This window comes from Schistocerca cancellata, chromosome 8, assembly GCF_023864275.1.
Source record: "Schistocerca cancellata isolate TAMUIC-IGC-003103 chromosome 8, iqSchCanc2.1, whole genome shotgun sequence".
Classification (NCBI taxonomy): domain Eukaryota; kingdom Metazoa; phylum Arthropoda; class Insecta; order Orthoptera; family Acrididae; genus Schistocerca; species Schistocerca cancellata.
The window spans coordinates 419,316,687-419,342,972 of NC_064633.1; the positions used below are offsets into that span (position 1 = coordinate 419,316,687).

General features: G+C 40.3%; 1 protein-coding gene across 1 annotated transcript in view; it reads left to right on the top strand.

The window, feature by feature from the left end:
* LOC126094447 (putative helicase MOV-10) overlaps positions 1-23,541 on the top strand; it is a 354,346-nt gene extending 330,805 nt beyond the window's left edge. The window contains exon 20 of the mRNA XM_049908819.1: positions 23,330-23,541. Within this exon, the coding sequence (XP_049764776.1) occupies positions 23,330-23,379 (50 nt within the window). The 3' untranslated portion in view covers positions 23,380-23,541. The remainder of the gene's footprint in view (positions 1-23,329) is intronic.
* The last annotated feature ends 2,745 nt before the right edge of the window (positions 23,542-26,286 follow it).

Consider the following 26,286-nt stretch of genomic DNA (forward strand, 5'->3'; position numbering starts at 1 on the left):
TTCAGGCTATAATGAAACTATCATGTGGGATGGAAGCAGCAATCTGGAGGGGGCAGGGAAGGGGAAGGAATAGTAGTGTACAGGTGGGGGAGAGAGGAGTTCTGTCTGGTGGAGTGTGTAGGGATTAAGGGATTAGAATGCAAACAGACACTGCGTCAGAAGATTGTGGGGCAGGGAAGTGGGGAAAACGAAATGAAAAAGTAGAGGAGCAGGGAAAGATGGGCGGGCTGGTGAATTGGTAGAGGGCATCAAGCAAAGAGTGTGGGAGATGAGAATGGAGAGGAGGTGATAGGACAGACGAGGTGCAAACTGTTGGTTGGAGGGTGTGGATACGCATGTTGCTGTAGATTGAGTACAGGATAATTATGGTGGCGCAGAATGTGTTGTAAGGATAATTGCCATCTGTGCAGTTCAGAAAAGCTGGTGGTGGAGAGGAGGATCCACATGGCTTGGGTAGTGGAGCAGCCACTGAAATCAAGTATGTTATACACATCTGCAAGTTGTGTCACAGGGTGGTCTACTTTGCTCTTGACCACAGTTTGGCAGTGGCCATTCATCCTGGTGGATAGCTGGTTGATAGTCATACAAATATTAAAAAAAGCTGTGTAATGATTGCAGGAGAGCTGGTACATGACATGGGTGCTTTCTCTGGGGGCCAGGCCCCTGATGGGATATGAGAAACTTGACAGGACTGGAATAGGAAATGCTGAGTGGGTGGATTTGCCAGATCTTGGACCAGGGTCTTTGACAGGGACTTGATCCTTGTGGCAAGAGGTTGAGATTGGGAGTGTTCTGGAGGTTGGGTGGGCCATGGAACACCAGTTTAGGAGGGTTGCAAAGGATCGTGGGTTGGATGTCCCTCTTTTCAGGGCCTGACAATAGGTAACAAAAGCACTGGGAAAGGAGGTGGTTCAGTTGTTCCAGTCCCTGCTGGTATTGGGTGATTTAGGGGTACTCCTTTCGTTCTTAGGGGTTGTGGGAATATTGGGAGTATGAGGGGGAAATGACACAGGAGATCTATTTGCGGACTAAGTCGGGAGATAGTGCCTGTCTGTGAAGGCCTCGATGCGACCCTCAGTGTACTGGGCAAGGGAGTTCATGTCACTGCAGAAACACCATCCCCATGTGGCTGGGCTATATGGGAGAGATTTTTTTAGTTTGAAAGGGGTGACAGCTGTCTAAATGCAGACTCTGATGGTTGTTATTGGGTTTAATGTGGACAGAAGTGTGGCAGATGGAGCTATCAGAGATAAGGAGGTCAACATCCAGAAAGATGGCTCAGTTGTTTGAGGAGATGGGAGAGAAGGTGTTGAGACTATGACGGAATGAAGATGGGATGTCTTGGTCCTGAGTCCAGATCATGAAAATGTCATCATTGAACCTGAACCAGAAAGGGGTTTGGCATTTTGAGAAGCAAGGAAGGTTTCCTCTAGATGACCCATAAACAGGTTGGCACAGGAGAGTGCAATGTGGGTGCCCATGCCCATGCCACAGATTTGTTTGTATACCCTACCTTCAGAGGAGAAGTAATTGTGGGTTAGAATCGAGTTGTGTGAGGAATGAGGTTGTGGGTTTAGAGTCTGAAGGGCATTGGGAAAGGCAGTGTTCAATAGTGGTAAGACCATTGGCATCAAGCCAACTAACATAAGTTCCAAATAATAATGTTTAATACCGCTTGACACTGAGTGATCCAGCTTGAGATTTATCAGGGGCCTGCCATCTATAGGACAACATGTTGAACCATTTCTCTGTTATGCTGCTCTTGTTATCACAAAAAAATTTGTTTTTTTTTTTCCCAGTTATCTGGCAACACCCACACAGTGTTTATACTGGTTGTTCGGCCAGTCCCAACAGGTAGTGAGTTTCAAAAAAAGTGATTTGAATAGATACAACATATATCATCTCATATACAACATATATCAACATATATCATCTCATTGATGCCAGAGCCCTTTTTCTTAATTTGTTGGTAAAGTTAGGATCATTATGATGGGATTGAGTTTTTCAAACATATATTTTCAATTTGTCCAAGTTGTGCAACTGCTGAAATACTGATTAGTAGTTCTTTACAACTCGAAATGAAGTCTGTCATGACTTGGCAGTTTGGCTGTAATTGCCATGCCTTACTAAAGCCTAGAGTCTCAACAGTACAGAACATATGTCTGCTGCTCATCTCACAGGGGAGGTCTTGAATCACAGACAAGCACAATGGAAAAGAGTGGTAGAAATGTTCAGCTTTTGCACTGCATCCTTTGTCACTAGTAGAAAACACACATTCACACAAGCACAGCTCACACACATGGCTTCTGTCATATCTGGGTATCAGAACATTAGGGGGCTGAAAAACAAGGTAGATGAGCAGAATGTTGAAACATGGGAGATATGTTCATTAATTGGTGCGCTCATGGGGTATGCTTTAAAAAAATTGTTCCACTTTCTGCCACCAGGTGAAAAGAAGACACTGTAAGCAGTCAGAATGTAAAACGTTTCTTGTTTTGACATCAGTGTGCTGTCTGTTGCTTGGCTGTGTGAGTAATTTTTTTTTAAAGTGACTGTTGGTGTAAAATGTTAAGAAGGTTGAGGTTTTCTGTACGAAAAACAATGGCTATTGAGGAAAAAGACTGTACACTGCTGATAAAATTGTTATGAGTATGGCAGCAGTAGCAGTGCTGCATTGTGGGAATATCGCTAACAGAAACAGCCTCAAAGAGCCCCCATGTCTATAAATGGGCTAAAGAATATGATCAAGGAATTTGAAGAAGCAGATAAATTAGGAGGTGCAGCAGGAAGAGGGAGGCAGCCCATTCCCATGGCATTTGTTGAAGAAGTTGCTGTAGTTATAGTGAACCTTGCAGCACATGCCTCAAATTCTGTAGCCAGTGCTCGAGCTTTGTCAAGGGAATTGTCTCTCCCCCGGTCAACAGTTCAAAAAATTTTGTGGTGCATTTTACACTAGTAACCTTGCAGAATTCAGAATGTGCATCAAATAAAGCCACAAGTTGGCTACAATACCAAGACTTTGCCCTTTGTTTTTTGGGAGACATGGAAATCAATGACTTGTGGTCAGGGAATATTCTCTGCAGGTGCAAGGCACATTTTACTCAACACGGATTATGGGGCTGTTTCTTGCATTGGTAGAATTCAACACTAGCAGCCACAATGTGTGTGCAGTGGTGGTAATAGGAAGACAACAATGAGCACAAATTGTCCAAAGTCAATGAAACAGGTTTCTATAGTGGGGCCAACTGCCACAACACATGGTACAAGGTGTGAGAAATCCATGACAAAAACAGTGCCCAGCATACCTCCACATCCATCACGTAGAAGACATGGAAATGTTGCCATAAGCAGTGTTCGTACACATCCCAGTCTTCTGCCGCCTCGTCAGATAGCTGGAATGGACAAGGAAACATAGCCGGAGATGAAAGTGGAGAGAACAATGTCGGCACAGCCTGTCACATGACTGTAAGAATTTCTGTCTCCTGTTGCACCAACATTTGAAGCAGAGCTTCCATGTCACAACAAGAAAAATGTCACAACCCAATTTGAAAAGCAACTCCACAACAAAACACATGAAAAGTGACTCTACTCATTGCCATTGTGTTCTGATTGCAAGAACATACAGATAATAATGAACACAACAATGTAATACTTCAAGAATATTGGTACAGAAAAACACTTGCCATAGAATGGCTGCCTTACTAGTCTAAGACACATCAGTTGAAAGTAAATATATGACAGAGTGAGGCTGCCTGAACTCAACTCTATAAACCATCGGACAGCTAGTAGAGTGCACTACAGAGAGGTAGTGCACATCCGGGAGTGGGGGCCTCGACCGGTGCTGGCATCTTGCAGCTTCTGTAGCACACCATACAGCTGTGCAACTGGTTTGCCGGTGTGGAATCTTACATGGGTCACTGCAGGCACAGAGAACTTTTACAGACAGAATAAAATTTGTAGTTACTAAAACTCTTCATAAGAAAGATGGAAAGAAAGACTTAAATAATTATCATCCAATTTCCTTACTGATTTCTTCTTTCCAAAGTATTTGAAAAAGTAATTTACTTGAGTAGTTTCACATTTAAGTAGAAACAATTTACTTAGCATATCCAGAAGGGTTGCAAAACTGAGCAAGCTATGTATAATTCTCTCACCAAATTTTACAAATGGAATTGATGGTTTTACACACTACAGGTTTGAATCATACTTTACGAACAGAATTCAAAAAATTATGCTGAATAATTCAAACCATGTTGAAAGGAAAGAAAATTTTAGTTACTGATGAGAAAGCATGAAGGGACTCCCACAAGGTTCAGTTGTGTGAATGACCTTCCACTTAATATTCAACAGGCAGAATTGCTATTTTTTGCAGACGTTACCAATGTTATAGTACATGCCATTAGAGAGAGCACAACAGAAGATAATATTGTTAATGGTGTTTCTCAAACAATTATTAAGTGGTTCTTGGTAACTGGGCTCCCTTAATATTGAGAAAATACTATACTCAGTTCTATACAACAAACAGTCATACTGACAATTGATGTAGCGCATGAATAGGAGTCAGTAAACAGTGTACAGTGCTCCAGATTTGTGGTAGTTCATATTGATGAAAACTTGAATTGCTCAAACAATGAAATTCAGCTACTTTTGCTTTTCATATAACTGTTGGTCTTATAAGCAAACAAATCAGCCCTCTTATATCTTTGCAATAGCCACTCAATAATGTTTTATGGTATAATTTTCTCATGTAATTCACCACTTTAAAAAAGAAATATTGATTTCACGAAAGTGAGCAGTAGAAACACTATATGGTGTTCAGCCCATGGCCATCACTCAGGCAACTGTTCTAAGAGTTAGGTAATTTTCAACTGGGCCATCACAGTTCATATATTTGCTGATGAAATTTGTCATAAATAATCCATCATAGCTTGAGAAGAATAGTGATGTCCATACTTACTACATTAGAGGAAAAAAATGACCTAATTGCACATTATTAAATCTGTCAATGGCTCAGAATGGAGTTCAGTATGCAACAATGACAAATTTTGATAATTTTTCCAATAACATAAAATGTCTGACAGGTAAAAAAGAAAGTTTTGAATCTAACCTAAAGTCATTTCTCTTAGACAATGGACAACACCTTCTGTTCCAATGATGATTTTTTTTCTTTAAAAACTTATAGCCTGTGTAAAAAAATGCCTAATTTTTAAGTGAAGTTACATGAGGAGGACTAAAAATAATAGGTCCAGTAAAGTTAACAGTAAACCTGTGAACTGGCTCATTAAGTATCATTTCAATAAAAGAATTGTTCATTTGATCTATGGCATGTGTAACTAACTATTTAACTACGAAACCTGCAATGTAACGAATATGTCATGCAGAGTAAGCCATGGTCCTCCACCAAACCAATTCCCTACAATGATAATGTTCCCATACGACATATGGCATAAGCTTTGGTAGTAGTGTTCAAAACCATAGGTGTGCTCAGATAGACCAATGGTAAAGACTCATGATAAGCAGGAAATCCAGACCAGGAGTCCCAGTTTGGCATAAATTTTCAGGCATCATGCTATAAGCGTATTTAAATGAGTGAAGTGACAGAATATTGAAATTTTGTTTGTATAAAGCCATCTGCTATTATACTCTGTTTGAAATTACTTTGTGATTGACAGATAGCTGTGGTGGGGAGCAGAGCTTCCAGATCATACACAACATGTCATTCTCATGTGATTGTGACATTCACGTGCACCAGATAAGGAACAAATAGTGTACTTACCGACTGTTGCCAACATCTTTGTAGGTATTGGGGAGGGCACAGTAGGTGTCACTGCTGCTGTACAGATGGCGCTGCATGAGATACCATAACTACAAACTGTAGGTGATTAACAACTACAAGATGAACGTTCAGTAACAAAATAACAAATTGTCTAATTCACAGGAGGAAACTGTAAGGAGTGAACGTAACTGAATGTTAGGTAACACTGTACTGTTAAATGCCACTTATACCTTCACAATCATCTGTGTGGCCACAGAAATGCTGTCAGAATTTAATGAAGTAACAAGTTTTTCAATGTTATTTTCCACTACACATTCATTCTCCCATACTCCCATATTTAACCTTCGTGTATCTTGCAACATTATGCCAATCTGACAATAAAGTTCAGTTTATAGCATTTTTTGTCAATCTTTCCACTTCTGACAATGCAATTTTTTGTTGTTGCTTGCCACATAACCTTTAACACCCATATGAGTTCAGTGGAACTGAAGTGGCTGTGACATGGTGGCAGTCTTAGGACCATATGGCCATAAGGTGATTTATTCTCAGCCTTGAGACCCAGTAATTCACACTTTCTACAGTCATCTGGTTTGGAAATGTCTTTTTGCTGTCACCAGTTTATAATGTCTTATTTTCTGGAAGCCACCATAGGTGTCTTATCAAGAATATTTGATCAATATGGGGTGTTGTCCGTAACTACCATTGAAAGTTTCCTCAAGTCTGTAAAAAGTGAGCCCTTAAACCACTGTTGAAAACTATGTCTCCATTCATTGTTCATACTAATCATCTGTTTTTCCATCTAAAACAACAGCATACAGTTTTTCACAAACCCAGCTGATTTGTCTCCATTGAGAACAATGTGCCTGCTACCTTTTCCAGTGCGTTATGACATGGTGCCAGTTACTGAATCATCTGTCCAGCCTGTACTCAGTGACTAGCTTGCATTTACCCATGTTTTGTTGACCCAAACGATATCATCAAAGTTTTCTTTTGATATTGCCGTCAAAAATCGACAGAGCAGGAAATACGGTTTTGCCCTATTTGCATAAAAATATTTTTTATAATAGCACAAATGAGCATGCAAGAATCACTGCACATTTGCTGCTGCTTCTCCTACCCTCTTGCTGTTTCAGCCTGCCTCACCTGGCACCCCCCTTTAATAAGCCTCCTTTCTTGCACTGTTGGCTTCAGGTATTAAACAACCAACAAATGTTTCCAAATATAGGTATTTACCAGCATTGCGCCCATTTGCATGATAATGGGTTGCTGTTAAAAAACAATAGAAGTTACTTAACTTTTATTCTCATTGATGTAGAATTTTTCTTTGGCAGGTTGTCTTATTTGATGATCTCACTTCTATGAAAAAATGGGTTGTTGGCTGAATATATGCACTGTGAAATAATAGAATGAGGCAGATTTTTACTGTATGTCAAATTCTTTCACTTAACATCATCCAAAACACTTTCTGTAGCTTAAAGAAGTAAATTACAAAAACCAATATTCAATACAGCTCATCATGGATACTTGCATCACATTCCACGTTCACTGCACTACTCTAGACTCTAGACACTTAGTGTCCTACCCACAGATCAGCAAGTTCAGTGATACATAAAAGTTGTATTTCATAAATATTTAAATCGTCAGCTTTTCTGAACTGTGCAGGGGGGGGGGGGGGGGGGGGGGGGGTTGACTCTCCTTGCAATTCCTTGCAATATATCTTGCGTTCCTGTAACCCTCCTGGTCTCAACCTTCATTAGTCATTGTCCTTATCCATCTAGCCCCTTCCCTGTTCCCATTCCAGCACTACACAGCCCTCTATTCCACCAACACACCCAGTCTTTTTACTTCTCTCCTCTTCTGCAACTCTCTTCTCTCTGCCCCACCCTCTGCCTAACCTCCTGATTGCACCTAACTGCCCCACTCTCCACTTCGTCCCTGCACGCTCCCAGCAACACTTTACTGTACCCCTCCCCTATCTTGCTATCCCTCCCCACCCCAGCATCCTCCTTAACCCCGCCCAGTCGCCTCTCCCATAATGCCCTGCTGCTCACAGTCTGGTTCCACCAGCCAGAGATTGTGGTCCTGTGTGTGTGAGTTGCAGTTGTGTGAGTGTGTGTATGTTGTCTAATTTTGACAAAGGCCTTGTTGGCTGAAAGCTAATTGTGTGACAACCTTTTTTGCCTTTCTGCAAATCAGAACCTCCACTATATGGTGAGTAGCAACTATCCTTCTCATTATATTGTTAAATTCCATCCTGGTTTTTCCATTGTTTGACATTATCTCATTAGACTGAGTCTGCCTGTAATGTTGTTGTTGTTGTGGTCTTCAGTCCTGAGACTGGTTTGATGCAGCTCTCCATGCTACTCTATCCTGTGCAAGCTTCTTCATCTCCCAGTACTTACTGCAACCTACATCCTTCTGAATCTGCTTAGTGTATTCATCTCTTGGTCTCCCCCTACGATTTTTACCCTCCACGCTGCCCTCCAATACTAAATTGGTGATCCCTTGATGCCTCAGAACATGTCCTACCAACCGATCCCTTCTTCTGGTCAAGTTGTGCCACAAACTTCTCTTCTCCCCAATCCTATTCAATACTTCCTCATTAGTTATGTGATGCCTGTAATGTAGAGTGCCATTAACCTGCAAGGTGGTCTATAGGTGTGCATCAGCATTCTAAAACAAAGAACAGGTGGATAAACATAAATTTAATGTCCAATGGTTTAAGATGGGAGTGGTGGAAAATCTATATGGCTATGGTAAACCTATGTGGCTAAAGTACAAACATGATTACCATTTTAGAAGCTGCCATCTTGAATGAAACTCATAATTTTCAATTGGAAAGGGAGTCATGTTCCACATCTAACAGATAGAGAATTACACAAAGAAAAATTGGAGTCTTCCATTTGAGCACAGCTTTTCTGATGCTCATTTTATGTTGTATTTTGTGCAAACAAGGCAAATGAAGGCGATAACACATAAAGGCTGCAGAATATATTTGATGTGTTGTCTAGGACGTTAAAAAGTGGTTGTTATTTGCTCCACCCATTCACCATTGATTTTAATCACCACATTTGCTGAAGTGTGAGCAGGATGTGTATGCCCTGGGGCAACCGGGAGGTCCGGGAAAAACCCTGGAATTTTTTCATCTGGGAGAAAACCGGGAAAAACCCAGGAATTTTTTAGAATTCTGGGAATTTTTCATTGTTTTAGTTTTCAGTTAAATTTTTGTGATTTTGACTGGTAAGAACCGATACTCTAACAAAGGATATTACTGTATCCCACTACTGCAAACTAATACTTCAACAATAAAACATAAATGAGAGAAAAAACGAAAATACCTTAAATTGCAAAACAAATGCGCCATATACAACAATGACACACAGTGCTCATGCAAGCGTCTGCCAACAGCAAAATATGTCAAAGGCTTTAGGAAGACTACGCAATGCTTCATAACAGCTGTTTACATTAGATTCGTTTTTAGAGTTACAAGCGGGCTCATGCGCATGCGCAGTTGAGTCGTGTTTGAGTTGTAGATTCTCCTGCTTCTGGCTATAGGAATGTGGCTGTTGGCTGTGCAAGCAGTCGCAGCAAGCAGCTAGATGCTAACGGGAAAAGGGGCTGCCAAATTCATGTTCTTGAGGAAAAGAACTTGTTTCACAAAGTGCCTAGCATCCAGTGCATGTTTGTCTATTGATTATTCATATGATTTTGAAATGCATCCCTGTTGGTTTTTGAACATTTTTGAACACGTTTTAAGTTGATTTCTGAATGAATCATAAGTTGATTTTTGAATGCGTGATATCTCTGTCTACTGAAGAAATTTGTTCCGCAGAGGCAGTCAATGTATTTGAAACTAAATGTTTGATTCCATAGTACTGACTAGTTTCAACTGTTCGCTGCATTTCAAGTGCACATTTTCATCTTCTAGCTCATATGACATTTTGCCATAATAAAGAACCAAACATGATATAATACAGTACTGGTGCTCAAAGAAAATTTACATCCTGAAAACCACACTGAAAAGCTTAATATCAGGTCGAGATCTACTTCATTGGGAACCTGGACATACGAATGTGCACTTAAGTATGCACTTTATATGTGCACATTTTAGTATGGTTCAGAAAATTCCGAAGCTCTTGGAGTATCCTCTGATATCTTGTTTCTTTTATGACATAATGTATGATCTTTTAATATTTTACATGTACGTACATACAGGCTTTCTACATCATGATACTTGCGCAAGCGTGGTGTTGCCTGTTACCTGCGCTCTCTGGAAACTGCTAAAACGAACCTATTTCTAACAGGTCGTGGGAAAATATTGTGAATGGTGGTTTGAAAAGCGTTACTTTCAAGATAAATATCCTTTTACATAAGTTGAACTATATGTGAGAATGTACCATGAATTTATTAAATCTCAGAGCGTTTGACTCTCATTTAAAAATCAACTCTTTGATGATGAGCCATTTAGAAGAATTTCGAACCCTGAAGATCAGACATTTATGTAATTATTAAAAATTTTACTGGCGCATTTGTGTGATATATTTTAAGTATAACACATGCAAAAAAGATCAACATTATATACAAAAGCTTAATTTCTCTTGCAGCTTATTAACCTTAGAGACCAATATTATATGTGAAAGCTTTGCTTTTATTGTAGCAACACTATGTATATTAATTTCAACTATTAACTTTCCCTGTTTGTGCTACTTAACAGTGATTTTGCTGTTGGCTGACTACATCACATGTCCTATGCTCTGAATATCCCCTGCCATCGGCTGACGAGATCACGTGACATGAGCTATGGCTGGCTTACAAATGCACATCGCTATCTCGATTTCAATGATTCGGCAAGTAACATGCGGTGTTCGGTGGAATTCCAATGTACACTTTTGTAATACGAAAATACGCAGTGTACATTTTGCTACATATCAAAGATATTTCCAAAACATGTCTTTTTCCCTGAGTTTCGTTTTCTAAAGTGCTGGGAAATTCTAAGCCCATGTATAAAACCATAACCATTCAAAAAAAAAAAGATTGATAAGAGAAAATATACTGTCACTTAACACGGAATGCCCATGTTTTCACCTGGGAAAAAGTGTATTTTTAACCGGGAAATCCAGGAAAAATCTGGGAATTTTTTTTCCTTGTGGCTTATACACCCTGTGTGAGAAAAGCATCAATAATTGACTCCCTGAGGCATTAAGATTTCTGATCTTCGCTGCATACACAGTTGCCTTCCCAAGTCCCCACAGATAGAAATCTAATGGACTTAAATCTGGGGAATGTGGTGGCTACTTGACAGACGCTACAATATATCCATCTCTGGGGAAACTGAATACCTAGTTATGCTGAACAGTCAGCTCAAAAAGAGGACAAGCACCATTGTGTTGAAGAGAAGTTGGAAATGTGCCATGATCAGACAGCAATGATGGCAGCACATCTTAGTCTAACAACTGCAGACAGTGGGCTGCTGTCAGTGTACCCTGAATGAAGAAGGTCCTAATGATATTCTGTGCAAAACTATCACTTTTAATGAACCAACTCCCTTTGATGGATCCATCCAGTTAGGCTGAATGTCTGACCAGTATCTGTGATTCTGTTAATTTACCTCTGATCTTGTAGAAATTAGCTTGCTCTGTAAACAATATGTTGTGGAGAAAGTGATGGTTTTCATCCAGGTTGTGTGTCACCAATCCTGCAAACTGAATCTGATGATCTGGATTGTCCTATTGAGTTGTAACATTTGCATTTTGTAAGAGTACTTTCATGTGTGGTTATAACTCTCATTATTGAAATACTAAACACCTTTTTCCAAAGTTGTTTCACAATGGAAGACCGCACTGCAGTTCCTTCTCTAAATCCTCGCACCAACGAAAAAATGGCTGACATCAAAATAAGTGTCCAAGAAATAGAAAAGCAACTGAAATCACTCAACAGAGGAAAGTCCACTTGACCTGACGGGACACCAGTTCAATTCTACACAGAGTACACAAAAGAACTTGCCCCTTCTAACAGCCGTGTACTGCAAGTCTCTGGAGGAACGGTAGGTTCCAAATGATTGGAAAAGAGGACAGGTAGTTCCAGTTCTCAAGAAGGGTCTTCGAGCAGATGCGCAAAACTATAGGCCTATATCTCTGACGTCGATCTGTTGTAGAATTTTAGAATATGTTTTTTTGCTTGCATATCATGTCATTTCTGGAAACCCAGAATCTACTCTGTAAGAATCAACATGGATTCTGGAAACAGTGATCGTGTGAGACCTAACTCACTTTATTTGTTCATGAGACCCAGAAAATATTAGATACAGGCTCCCAGGTTGATGCCATTTTCCTTGACTTCCAGAAGGCGTTCGATATAGTTCCGCATTGTCACCTGATAAACAAAGAAAGAGCCTATGGAATATCAGACCAGCTGTGTGGCTGGATTGAAGAGTTTTTAGCAAACAGAACACAGCATGTTGTTCTCAATGGAGATATGTCTACAGACGTTAAAGTAACCTCTGGCGTGCCGCAAGGGAGTGTTATGGGACCATTGCTTTTCACAATGTATATAAATGATCTGGTACATAGTGTTGGAAGTTCCATGCGGCTTTTCGTGGATGATGCTGTATTATACAGAGAAGTTGCAACATCAGAAAATTGCAGTGAAATGCAGGAAGATCTGCAGTGGATAGGCACTTGGTGCAGGGAGTGGCAACTGACCCTTAACATAGACAAATGTAATGTACAGCGAAAGAAGGATCCTCTATTGTATGATTATATGATAGCGGAACAAACACTGGTAGCAGTTACTTTGTAAAACATCTGGGAGTAAGTGTACGGAACGATTTGAAGTAGAATGATCATATAAAATTAATTGTTGTCAAGGCTGTTGCCAGGCTGAGATTCATTGGGAGAGTCCTTAGAAAATGTAATCCATCAACAAAGGAGGTGGCTTACAAAACACTCGTTCGACCTATACTTGAGTATTGCTCATCAGTGTGGGATCCGTACCATGTCGGGTTGACAGAGGAGATAGAGAAGATCCAAAGAAGAGTGGTGCGTTTCATCACAGGGTTATTTGGTAAGCGTGATAGTGTTATGGAGAGGTTTAGCAAACTCAAGTGGCAGACTGTGCAAGAGAGGTGCTCTGCATCGTGGTGTAGCTTGCTGTCCAGGTTTCGAGAGGGTGCGTTTCTGGATTAGTTATCAAATATATTGCTACCCCCTACTTATACCTCCCGAGGAGATCACGAATGTAAAATTAGAGAGATTCGAGCACACACGGAGGCTTTCTGGCAGTCGTTCTTCCCGCGAACCATTCGCAACTGGAACAGGAAAGGGAGGTAATGACAGTGGCACGTAAAGTGCCCTCTGCCACACACCTTTGGATGGCTTGCGGAGTATAAATGTAGATGTAGATGTAGATGTATATTGATGTATGGCTGATGCCAATGTCCAACAAGATGCAGTGAATAATGCGCTCTGGACTCATATTGAATTGATGTCAGTATATTTATGGATGTTGCTTCATGCACAGCTATTTTCGATCACATAGCTTTCTATTTTTCTGTGGTAGAGCCAGTTTCAGAAAATTTTGAGGGAAGTTTCACCTCTGCACTGTGGGTAATAAATCGTCTGGCAGGGTGGTGTGCCTGAAATCTTCTGCAATAATAGTGGGTCATTCTTTCTCCTGATATCAGGATGATCTCAGTAGATGCAGCTTGTGTTAATGCCGTCAGCTTTCACATCACCTTTAAGGAAGAGACATCAGCCATAACTTGAGAATGAATAAAGCTATGCCCTAATGAAAGGCACCATTGTTTTAGTTGTGTAATTCTCTATCTGTTTGACCTGTCACATGACTCCCTTTGCATTTGGAAAATACAAGTTGCATCCATGATGATGGCTTGTAAATACCTGTTTATACATGTCCTTTTGTTTTAGAAGGTATGTTCCACATCTTGTACTCTACCAGGCCTTACTCAGCTGTAGTGCTGCTCATGGACTGGTTTTATTGATGGCAGAGCTTTCATGCCATTTCAACAGCGCTACCGAGTAGTTGCAGTTAATAGTGATTGAGGGTATTTCAAACAGCCAGCCTCTGTTGTCTTAGGATAGTGTCACTTCCTCAAATCCCACATATACGGTGAGGTATCTATTTTACTTAGGTATGTTTTTGTGCACTAAAGATATTGATAATTTTTCAGTCTGATTCTTCAGATTCTCCAAGCGTATTTCTTGCTCGAACAGTCAGCTGATGTACTGCTGCTCCATAGTGTCCAACGGGCAAAATATTTCAGCGATCAGACATGTTGCCATCATCAGGTGCGCTGACGAACTGAGCTCATGAGAGCGGATGGCCATCTTAAATCCCCTCCCCCTGCGAGGCGTTTTCTCCGCGGTGCGCATGGACGATCGCTGAGATGCTGGCGTCTGTGATGGCGTCGGTGTAATTGCCTCATCCTCCCTGGTCACCCATTTGTTATCTTTACTGAGCGTCTTTTAAATTAGACTCAATGCTGGTTTCATGCCTTGCAGAGGTTATAGCTGCAATCTCGGTTGATGAGTCCGTCCCTGGTATGAATTTAGATAGCGTCTCTAACGATGCTGTCCCAGTATTTAGATGTCTGTGCCAAGACCCTGGTAAATATGTAGTCCATTTCGTGAATCTCGGTTGATGAGTCCGTCCCTGGTATGACTTTCGATAGCCTCTCTAATGACGCTGTCCCAGTATTTAGATGTCTGTGCCAAGACCTTGATAAATAGGTAGTCCATTTCATGATTTTCGGACAAACAGTGCTCAGCGACCGCCGACTTGTTGGGGTACCTAAGTCGAGTGTGCCTCTGATGTTCTCGGCAGCAAACTTCGATGGTGCACACTGTCTGTCCAATATAAGTCTTCCCACATTGACACGGAATCTGGTATATGCTGGCCTTCCTCAAACTGAGATCATCTTTGATACTTCCCAATAGTGCTTGTGTTTTATTGGGTGGGAAAAACACAGTTGTGAAGTGTTCCAGCTCCTGGGGCAGACTCTCAGTGTCAGAGATGGTGCGCGCCCAGTGCACCAGTGTTTTTAGCACCCCATTCCTCTGCAAAGGATGGTGGCAGCTATCCACATGCAAATACAGGTCAGTGTGCATTTTCTTCCTGTACTCCCTGTGGCCCAGTGTGCTCTGGCGGTTTCTAGTGATTAAGGGTGGCCATGTAGTACTGGTGTGCAAGACTCACCCCCCCCCCCCCCCCCCCCCCCCCCTCCTTGGGTATTGAACTTACTTGGAGTTGCTTCGCTGATCTTCTTCTCAAGATAGCCGGCTGTGATGTCCTGCACAACTTCTCCAAAGATAAGATGCTGCTTTGGAGGAATATTTTTTTTATACTTTTGAAATAACTCCATACACTCAAGAATACTTTGAACTCAATCTCACTGTATTTGCATCACACATAACAGTTTTCATACAACTAAGACATTTTTTGTAAGCTCAATGCCTTCCAGTCCGTCGGAAACTATCGCATTTATTTTTCCATAAATAAAGTCTACAGATCTCTCCAAGTTTAACAAGACAACTGCCGGACCTTACGAAAGTAAGAGGATGAATGAATAAGTAATTGTCTCTTCTCTTCTTTCAACAACATTCAGATGTTCACACAATAATGTTTGACATCACATGGAGTACGGCATGTTTATTCCTTGAGCTGGACTTCTAACTTCTTAGGCGGGCTCGGTGACTACCTGCCCACGCCGATCATCCATCTGAAACACGTCCGTCCTGCACAAACATAACTGCGGTGCAGTAGACACAGTTCTACTTCACCACACTCATCTCTAAAATACTGTGTGTTTGAGATGGTGAAAATACGAGGGTCTCTAGAATTTACCCCGAAATTCTCGAGGCACTACATATCCCTCCCCATAGCTTGAACACACGATATTTTATACATGTTTATTATATACATCAATATTGTGTACATACAATATTACTTAACGTTCCATCAATTTATACAACATTTTTCTAGCCGTCGGGTATTTCATATATAGCTCTCTTTCCTTTCCATGTTAATACCATTATAATTATGGACCTTTCGATCAGTGTAAACTTTGTAAGGACAGGAATCTTCCTGTTCCCTTTCCAGTCGTAAATTCCAAGTGTGCATTACCCAAACGCATGCTGTTGTTTGCTCTTACTTCGCGTACTACTTTTTCTAAGTATGGATTTAGAATAATCTCTACAAAATGTGTGGCTTTTGCATGATACTGCCTTTTTCCTCTAGGCACAGTACCTATACCTCACATACGGGTTGATACTATGAAAGCACTTCCTCCTTCTGTTTTGGTAGGTACGCCCCTTTAAACAAATTCCTAATATACTGTGGTACAGGTCTACCCCTTTTTGGTACCCCTGCCTGCACAGTATAGGTCAGCCTTTCCTGGGTGTGCCCTCCTTCTCCTTCCTGAGTAGGCTTCATCGTCCATAGCCCTAGCATACATCTTTATGTATCCGAGAATCCGAATACCTCTTAGAGAAATTAACATCCTACTTCAGTCCTTACACTCGCTTCTCAATACTTTCTATACTCTGCTTGTCCCATTATCCTACAACTTGTCGGAATAGTCGTTAGAGTGACACCAATTCTGTCCACTTAAGTATACGCTGTAGCATAACGAACCACAATATATTCCTCCTCTAGTGTGTACTAGTGTAATACCGTCATCATAACCATAAATACTCTTAGCTCTTACATATTTAAATATATCCCTGTACATATGTGATGTGGAACCATCACCTCACATAACCAGGTGGGCATACCTATCAGTATGTGCACACTTTTCTCCCTCCAACACATGACGGTTCCCACATTATCTTAAACTGTACCTTTCCTGTGTGTGTCTTTGTGTTTCATTGTGTGTATGCATATGGGTAGTCGTGTAGTCTGATTCTTTGGCCATCTTATGGAAAATAAGTTGAAGGTTATATAAACCACAGAAATTGAGGACTTCACCGATAGAAGTGTATGCATATGGACAGAGGGAAAGTTAAATTGGTACTCAAAAGAGAAGTAAGAAAGAAAAAAAGTAGAAATGGTTGCTAAGATTGAAGAAGAGAAAGAAGATAGCCCCAAAGACAGGAAACCCTCCCCACCCCCCCTTTCCCAGGACCCCCACTTCACCAGTACTTGAGTGAGAAACGGGAGGAGGTATGATGTTAAACATCACCTGCAGAATGGACATTCTCTCCTTCACCTCTGAAGTCCCCAAAGAAAAAGCAACTCCTATGGAATGGCAAATGGTGAAGAATCAGTCACACTTGTCTGCGAGGGTCATTTGAAAGGTGTGGTGTGTGTGTGTGTGTGTGTGTGTGTGTGTGTGTGTGTGTAGTGTTAGTCATGTTTGTACCTACACTACCCACCCATTTCAAAATTTATATGAACCCTCCCCATTCATACCACATTTTGCAAAAGGTATAAATTATTCCATAATAAGTAGAAAAATATGTATCATATTATCATAAATAGAAACTATGTATCATATCATCATAAGTAGAAATTATGTATCATATCATCATAAGTAGAAATTATGTATCATATCATCCTCAGCAGAAACTATGTTTCATATCATCACAAATATCTCATTCTTCCTCTTACCCCGTATCATATCATTCATATCATTGTAAATATAGAAATATTCATATTATATTGTATCCTCCAATAGTTTAGGCCCGAATCAGACAGAACTATATGTTGGTTGGCTAGGCAAAAATATGACGTAACTGTACGCGGATTCGGTATCCTTGATGACTAGAGTGGGGCATGCTGTCATCTCACTTTTACATCGAGACTAGATTGGAGCATGCGGCCAATTCACTTTTACCTCCAGACTAGAGGAGAGCATGTTGCCATTTCACTTCTACCTTGAGACTAGAGCGGAGCCTGCTACCAATTTAGTTTTACCTTGAGACTAGAGCGGAGCATGCGTATGAATTACATGTTACAAGGTATTACCAAATGCTTCAGTCTTGACTCGATACAACAACAAATCCATCAAGGTGATTATATAAGTGGGGATCCTAGCGCCTTTAAAACAAGTAAGACTGAATATAATGACAAGATTACTTACTGCTACTTTCACAAGAATCAGTATGACCTTGATATTAGTGATTTGCTGCAACTCTTGCTTGCCGACCATGTCAAGACGAGTATGCTGAAGTACTAAAATACATGACAGTATAAGAGGATAGAACAGAATATAGGATAGTATAAGACTTGAAGAGAATTCAGTGTGGGAAAATGAATATGGAAGTAACACCGAACCCAACTCGGGATCCGAGGGTCGTCACTCTGCCCGTTAACACAGAATGTTAATGTCCCTGGAGAATAATGTGACTCCATCCCTATCTCATGGATCTACTGTTAACCTCACTTGAGCTAGTGCAGACTAGCACTTCTCATTATATTTTGTGTGAAAGTCTCCCCTTAACAAAACAATTACCACTTTACTAGTCTAACACTACATTCTGTGAAGGTACCCCTTTCTCTATCTTATTCTGGATAAGTTTAAATTCCTTCCACAAATCGTCTATGTCTTTTTTAGTATCATCAAGTTCCCGTGCTAAATGTGATGGAACGTTGTCTGTTTTCACCCTCTCTGCAACTTTCTAGTCGATTAATTCCTCTACCTGTTCCTCCAGACCGCTTATATTTATGGTGTCTGAGGTTGCTAGCTTCTCATTAAAATTTCTCTCTACCCCATCTACACGAGTGTTGACCCCTGCAAATTGTGATTGGACAATAGGGATCAGTTTGTCTTGTCTTTCAATGGTATCTTCTAAGGTATGTAATCTCTGTTTCACTGCGTCGAATGTAACATTACACACATTTTGAATTGACCCTAACTTCTCATTAGATTCAGACTCTATATTGGTACACTTTTCCTCAATATCAAATTCTAATCTCTGGGCCAACTTCTGAAATTGATCATCCTGATTTTGGTTAAAGTTGGTAAACATTTGATTCATTTGTACAGTTAAAGAATTATTTAATTCATTCTTTAAATCTACTCGTAAATTTTCCACTTTATCATTTAACATCTCAAATTTAGAATTTAAAGCTTCAGCCTGTGCTTCTAACTTTTCCCTTAAAGTAGCACTCTGTGCTTCTAGTTTTTCATTTAAAGCAACATTTTGGTCAATTAGTTGTGCTTCTAGTTTCTCACTTAAAGAAAGATTTTGGTCACTTAGTTCTTGTTTCTGTACGTCTAACTTCGTATTTAATATATCTAAAAAGAAAGATGATGAGACTTACCAAACAAAAGCGCTGGCAGGTCGATAGACACACAAACAAACGCAAACATACACACAAAATTCAAGCTTTGGCAACCAACGGTTGCCTCATCAGGAAAGAGGGAAGGAGAGGGAAAGACGAAAGGATTTGGGTTTTAAGGGAGAGGGTAAGGAGTCATTCCAATCCCGGGAGCGGAAAGACTTACCTTAGGGGGAAAAAAGGACAGGTATATACTCACACACACACATATCCATCCGCATATACACAGACACACTAAGGTAGTTGGCTAGTTGTAGATGTAGTTTAAGTAGTTCCTGGGAGTTGTACTCAAGGCTGTGGCTGGTAATGTGCACCCTCTCATGAACCAAGGCGAGTCTAGCACACTTCTTAATTCTCTTAGCTGATGCAGAATCGATGTGATGCGTGACCTTAGCAAAGTTTGGCACTATTTGATCGGCACGACATCTCTTCAGAAAAGCAAGAGCACTCAGCAAAAGGCTCCTTAGATGGTGCAGCTTGTCGAATTTCTTCATGGTGCGATACATCTCAAAAGAAGAGCGGATGGTACCCTGGGCGACGGGTTATACAGGTAGAAAACACATACTGACCTGTATTTGTATGCAGATAGCTGCCACCACTCTTTGCAGAGGAATGGGGTGCTAAAAACACTGGTGCACAGGGCGCGCACCATCTCTGATGCTGAGAGTCTGCCCAATGAGCTGGAACACTTCAAAACTGTATTCCGGAAAAACGGGTACTCAGAATGGCATACAGACGCACTTTCTGCCCCACCTCCACAGTACAGTGTGTACAGATGGAAGAAGTCATGGAGGATGAGATAGCCATTGCCTATATACCTTATACTGGCACACTATCTGGGAAAATAGGACAAATATTGAGGAAACACTGAGTAGGAACTGTCTTTTGCCCACCCAATAAAACACGAGCATTATTGGGAAGTGTCAAAGATGATCTCAGTTTGCAGAAGGCCACCATATACCAGATTCTGTGTCAGTGTGGGAAGACTTATATTGGACAGACAGTGCGCACCATCGAAGATCGTTGCCGAGAACATCAGAGGCATACTCGACTTAGGTACCTCAACATGTCTGCGGTCGCTGAGCACTGTTTATCCGAAAATCATGAAATGGACCATCAACATACAAGGGTCTCAGCACAGACATCTAAATACTAGGTCAACGTTGTTAGAGAGGCTATCAAAATACGTACCAGGGAAGGACTCATCAACCGAGATTGCGGCTATAACCTCAGCAAGGCACGGGAACCAGCACCGAGTATCTAATTAAAAAGACGCTTAGCAAAGAAAACGAAGAGGCGACCAGGGCGAACAAGGCATTTACACCAACGCCACCACAGACGCCAATGTCAGCTTTTCAGTGACTGCGGACCGCGGAGGGAATGTCTTACAGGAGGAGGGGACTTAAGATGGTCGCCCTCCTTCAGGAGCTCAGTTCGTCAGTGCACCTGACGATGGCGACATGTCTGATCACCGAAATATTGTGTCCGTTGGACACTATGGACCAGCAGTACACCTGTGGACTGTTCGAGCAGTTTTCAGTTTGATGAATAGTCACTGGGGTTTCATAAAATAGCAAACAGTGTGTTATTATAACTTTTTAAACCACAGAGATACAGGTCTCAAATTAGTTTTTTTCTGATAAAAGTAATTTTTAAAATTTATCTGTTTATTTATTTGCTCCCAAATAGTATTTCCAGATTAGTTCTGCTGCCCATTACTCTCTGTGACTTAGTTTGTTTTCAGCTATTTCCTAATTACTGAAAGTCATTGTAGACCTAAAAGTATTACAAATTAATCACACTAAAGCACTAAATACACTCCTGGGCACCCAAAATTCAACATCCTGAAGGTAGCATCCAAATCAGGTGAAATTTGCAGCATGTGTTTGCCTGGGGAACAGATGGCCATGTGGACATACTGGAATTATTGTTTTGTGCAGTTGTTTTGTGTAAGCAGCTTCAGTAAGCTTTCAGAAAACAGCAAGTATGTTCTGAACATGTTTTCGAGTTTGACTGAGGAAGAATAGTTGCCTATGGGGATTGCAGATTATTCTACAGAGAAATCAGTGATCCTGTCAGACAGAACCAAGCATCTGTAATGCGAATCTGTAATCACTGGATGCAGGGAGGAATGGCAGAGAAATCAGTGATCCTGTCAGACAGGACCAAGCATCTGTAATGCGGATCTGTAATCACTGGATGCAGGGAGGAATGGCAGACCTGCTGAGCTGATTTATTTATTTATTTTGCACCCACCCTGTTGCACCTCTACATGTGATGACAGGCACATTGTGCACATGGCAGTGATGAACCACTCTGCCACATCATGAATCATATTTCAACGAATTCAGTCTGTTCTGCAACAAGCAGTGTCCACTCGTACTATTCGATGTTGTTTGCAGCAGATTGGATTGCCTGCAAGGCGTCCATTGCTGCATTTACAACTGTGTCAATGCCATAAGCGTTTGTGCGGGCAGTGGTGCGATGAACAATGGATATAGATAAGCGAATGGAAAGACACTGTTTTTACTGATGAATCCTGATTCTAGCTGCACCACCACAGTAGTTGGATTAGAGTCTGTGGACATTGAGAAACTGTTGAACTGTTACCTTATGCATTGCCTTACTGCTCCTGCATACAGCATTATGGTTTGGGATGGTATTGGATTTCATTCCCGCAGCACCTAGTACTCACTGCCGGTACATTAAACAGCCAGTGCTACATTTCTGAAGTATTGGAGCATTTTGTCCTTCCATACCTTCGAAGCTTGACAATGGCCTCACTGCAGCAGGATAATGCACAGCCACACATGGCATGCAGTGTTAAGACTTCTTTGTCACCCGTCAGCCATCAGATTGCACTGCTGCCTTGCCCCCCCCCCCCCCCCCCCCCTCCTGTTCTCCCAGTATCTCCCTATCAAAAATGTCTGGTCAGTGATTGTGGAATGACTGGCCTGGGATACATCAGTCGCTGCTACAACAATTCAACTTTGGCAATATGTGGAAGCAGCTTGGATTGCAATACCCAAACATAACATTCGGAGCCTCCATGACTCAATGCTGAGGCATGTAGCAGTGGTTGTAGCCAACAATTTCAGCAACACTCAGTACTGATTCATCATCTTTCTCACTTCACATGGGGCTGTATTTTCAATCATATGATCTTTGTGCAACATGTCAGTAGAGTAGGTGTGTCTCCTATCTTGGCGAAGCATTTTATTATTGAGAGAAGCCCACCACAAGTACACCAAGAAAACTAATTTTAAGTATGTTTTAGTATATACTGTTCTTTGCAGTCCTACAAAAATCATTAAATAACTGAAATATAAAAATGCCCATTGTTATCTTAGAAGTTTTAAATACATTTCCTTACAGGTTTCTTAAAAATATTTCATGTGCAGTCTTTCCTTTTTGTACTTCAGTATGTCTTTATTTTTTTGTCTCATAATTGTAATAAACTTTGTGGCATCATTGTAAATGATCATGAAGGCTGGACGTTCCTCTACCTTTGGTGTAGGGCCACCCATACAGACCAAATAAAGTTTGTTTTCTGGTCATCTTCTCTTTCAATAACTACATGTCCAAGACATATTTTCAAATATCTAAAAAATATTTATTTTACAGTTACAAAATGTTGTAATATTCTCAACTTTTTCAGGAAGAATCTGTAAATATATGTAAACTTCAACATACCTGCTTCTCTGTATGTGGAGTATGTTAAAACATACAGCACTAGTGTCTGTCCGCTGTTTGTTGCCAAATGATTGATGCCAGGTCCTGATAGCTCATTGGCTCTTACATTTATACCAAACATAACTGGAGAGAATGTGTTACTCGAAACACTGACATACTCCTGGTTAACTGCAAATCCAGTGACCAGCTCTACTCAGCTGCCTAATAAATCGATCTCAGTATTTACATTTGTAAAATGTTTACTGTTTGTTATAAGGCAGTACTAAAGAACTTGTAGATTAGTGGTGTCTGTGTGACACCTGTCACTGGTATAAGGCCACTATGGCAGAGCATCTGGTCTGTAAAAAAAAGAGTCCTAAGTATTTTTGGTTTGGTGTGGATTTTTCAGGTGTCCGTAGATTTAAACTGCAACAGAGTAACTTTTTGGATTCCATTTCTCATTTTCCTGTGAACTGATGTGCAATAAACTATATGGCTAATTTGCCATTTATTAAATTGTTCATATAGCTCAAACTGACGACTCCTGATAATTTTGTTGGTAACATTCATTGTTTGTTGCAGGTAAACCATCAAATGTGGAGGATGGACCACAGTGGAGGAGTGAAATGTAAAAGACTGTGTTTGAGATTGTAAATACAGGTTTAGAATCAGTTATATCATTTCAGTTGTGTATAACTCCTTCAAAATCGCTAAGATAACTATATTCCACCAGGTATTATGTATATTGTGGATTGTGAAACTTGTCAATAAACTGATGTATTTGAAGCAGGGAATTATTCGGAATTTAATTTCCAATCACTTAAATGGTTGTTTTTGAATGTGATCCACATATAGCTTAGAAGCTAATCAACCACCATTTAAATTAGGCAAATAATAAGTATGCTTCATATTTACTGTATTCATCAGAATGCCTGTATACATCTACAATATCATCTACATACCTACTCTGCAAACTACTGTGAAATTTGTGGCAGAGGGTACTTCTCATAACCTCATGTATTAAGAGATCTTTCCATCCTATTCAGATATGGAATGTTGTAAGAGTGACTTCTTCAGTGCCTCTGTGCCACAGTAAAAACGAAGGAAGATTGCATTTAATGTCCCATTGCCATTGAGATGATTAAATACGGAGCACAAGCTCAGATTGTGTCAAGGATGGGGAAGGAAACTGGCCATGCCCAGTCAAAGGAACCATTCCAGCATTCGCATAGAGCAATTTAGGGAAATCGTGGAAAACCTAAATTTGGATGGATGGATGTGAGTTTGAACCATCCACTGCTAATCTGTGCTATAGTATGATCGTGTCTTCGTGATCTCTGTGGGAATGCTACTTATGGGCTGTTATATATTCCTATATCCATCACTTAACTGTGGTTCTTGGAAATTTACAAGTAGGACTCTGTGGAATATTTGTCATCTGTATTCAGATGTCTGCCAGTTCATGTTCGTCAACATCTCCCATGGGCCAAACAAATCTATCACCATTCACACTTCCCTTCTTTTTGTTATGTATTGTTGTTGTTCTTGTTTGATGCAGGTTTCCATGGTACTCTCTCCCTCTACAATATTCACTCCGCATGCTTCCCTCCATTACCAAATTGACAATTCCTGCATGTCTCAGGATAGGTCCTATCAAACAGTCTCTTCTTTTTGTCAAGTTGTGCAATAAATATCTCCCCCTCCCCAGTTCAGTTCTGTACTTCATTAGCTTATTGAGCTACCCATCTGATCTTCAGCATTCTTTTGTAGCACCACATTTCAGAATAATCTCTTCTCTTCTTGTCTGAATAGCTTCTCTTCCATACAAGGCTGCACTGAGACGAATGTCTTCAGAAAAGACTTCCTAATTTATATTACATGGTAACAAATTTATCTTTTTTCAAAAAACTGTTTTTTTTATTATAGCCAGTGTGAATTTGATATGCAAAAAAAACTTTTTCTGAATGTTGAAAGGTTACAGACATAGGTATGCCTTTCTTTAACCTATTTTCTAAAACAGTTTGTAGGAGCAGCATAGTGCCATATGTTTGAACATTTCTTTGGAACCCAAACTGATCTTCCCCAAGAATGGCTTCCTACCAATTCTTCCATTCTTCTGTAAATAATTCATGTCAGTATTTTGCAAACATGACTTTCTAAACTGATAGCTCAGTAATATTCATACCTACCTACTTTGTAATTGATATTATTACATTCTTCTCAAAGTCTGTGATGCTATTTACCTTTGTTAGTTTATATTTCATCAACACAGTAAACCAACCACATATTGGTGCAACACCATGTATTTACTAGACCAAAAGTAAGACTGTCACAACAAAGTAAAAAAGATTGACTTACCTTTTTTCGGCTTCAGTATCCAGTGGAAGCATAGTGTAATCCTCTGTAACAGTTCCAGGGTTGACAAATAAGTCTGCTTGGACTCTGTATTTTTCTATTAAACCATTCTTTTACTCAAAATAACACTAGCTTGATTTCCTATATGAGAATACATTTCATATTCAATTTAGTTGCAGGTTCTTCACGTTATTTACGTTTTTTGTTAAAGATTTTCAATATATCCAATAAATTATGGTCACACTCAACATCTGTCCCTGGAAGTGTTTTTAGTTTCAAATATATTTTTGAAATCTCTGTCTTACCATTATGCAGTCTGTTTGAAACCTTTCTTGGTCTCCAGGTCTCTTTCATGTATACAACCTTCTTTCATAATTTTTAAACCAAGAATTAGCTAAGATTAAATTATTGTCTATGCAAAATTGTACCTGGTAGCTTTCTCTTTCATTCTTTTCTCTGAATTGATGCTCTCCCAATATTTTTCTTCCTTTTCCAGGTATCAAATTCCAGTCCCTAATCACAAGCAAATTTTTGTCTCCCTTAAGTATCAGAACTGTTGCCACACTTCGTTAATTTCCACTGTGTCGAAATTCAATCTATCCATTTCCCTTTAGAATTTCTCTAGCTACGTACCTGATTAAGGGATCTAACATTCCACATTCCAAACCATAGAACAACAGTTCTGTTTTTCCTGATGATGACGTCTTCTGAATAGTGCCTACCTGGACATCTCTCTTCCCAACTGTACGTAGACAGTGCAAATGTTTAAATTTACAAACCAATGCTAGTGGCTTTTTTTCAGCTGTGATATTAAGCATTTCTTCCCTTTGTTCACAATAATAGTTTTGGTTTATCTGGTATTTACCAATAGTTACTTCTTCTTCAACTGTTCCTAGCAAACATCTGTGTTAGGTTGGACATTTTCTTTGCTAGGGGCTACTATTCCTTCTGGCAATTTTGGACAGTCTGGTTTTTTGACTTTGCTGCTACATACCTTCGTCTTACATTCGAAGTACATTATGTAGAACTGGAAAATAAGGCTATATCCTTGACGAATTCCTAATCTTGTAATGGATGCCGCAGATCTGGTACCCACCATATTCCCTGCTTTAGGTAAAAAAAATCAGGGTGTCTACGTCCCAGGACAACTGGGAGATCCGGGAAAACCCCGGGAATTTTTTCAT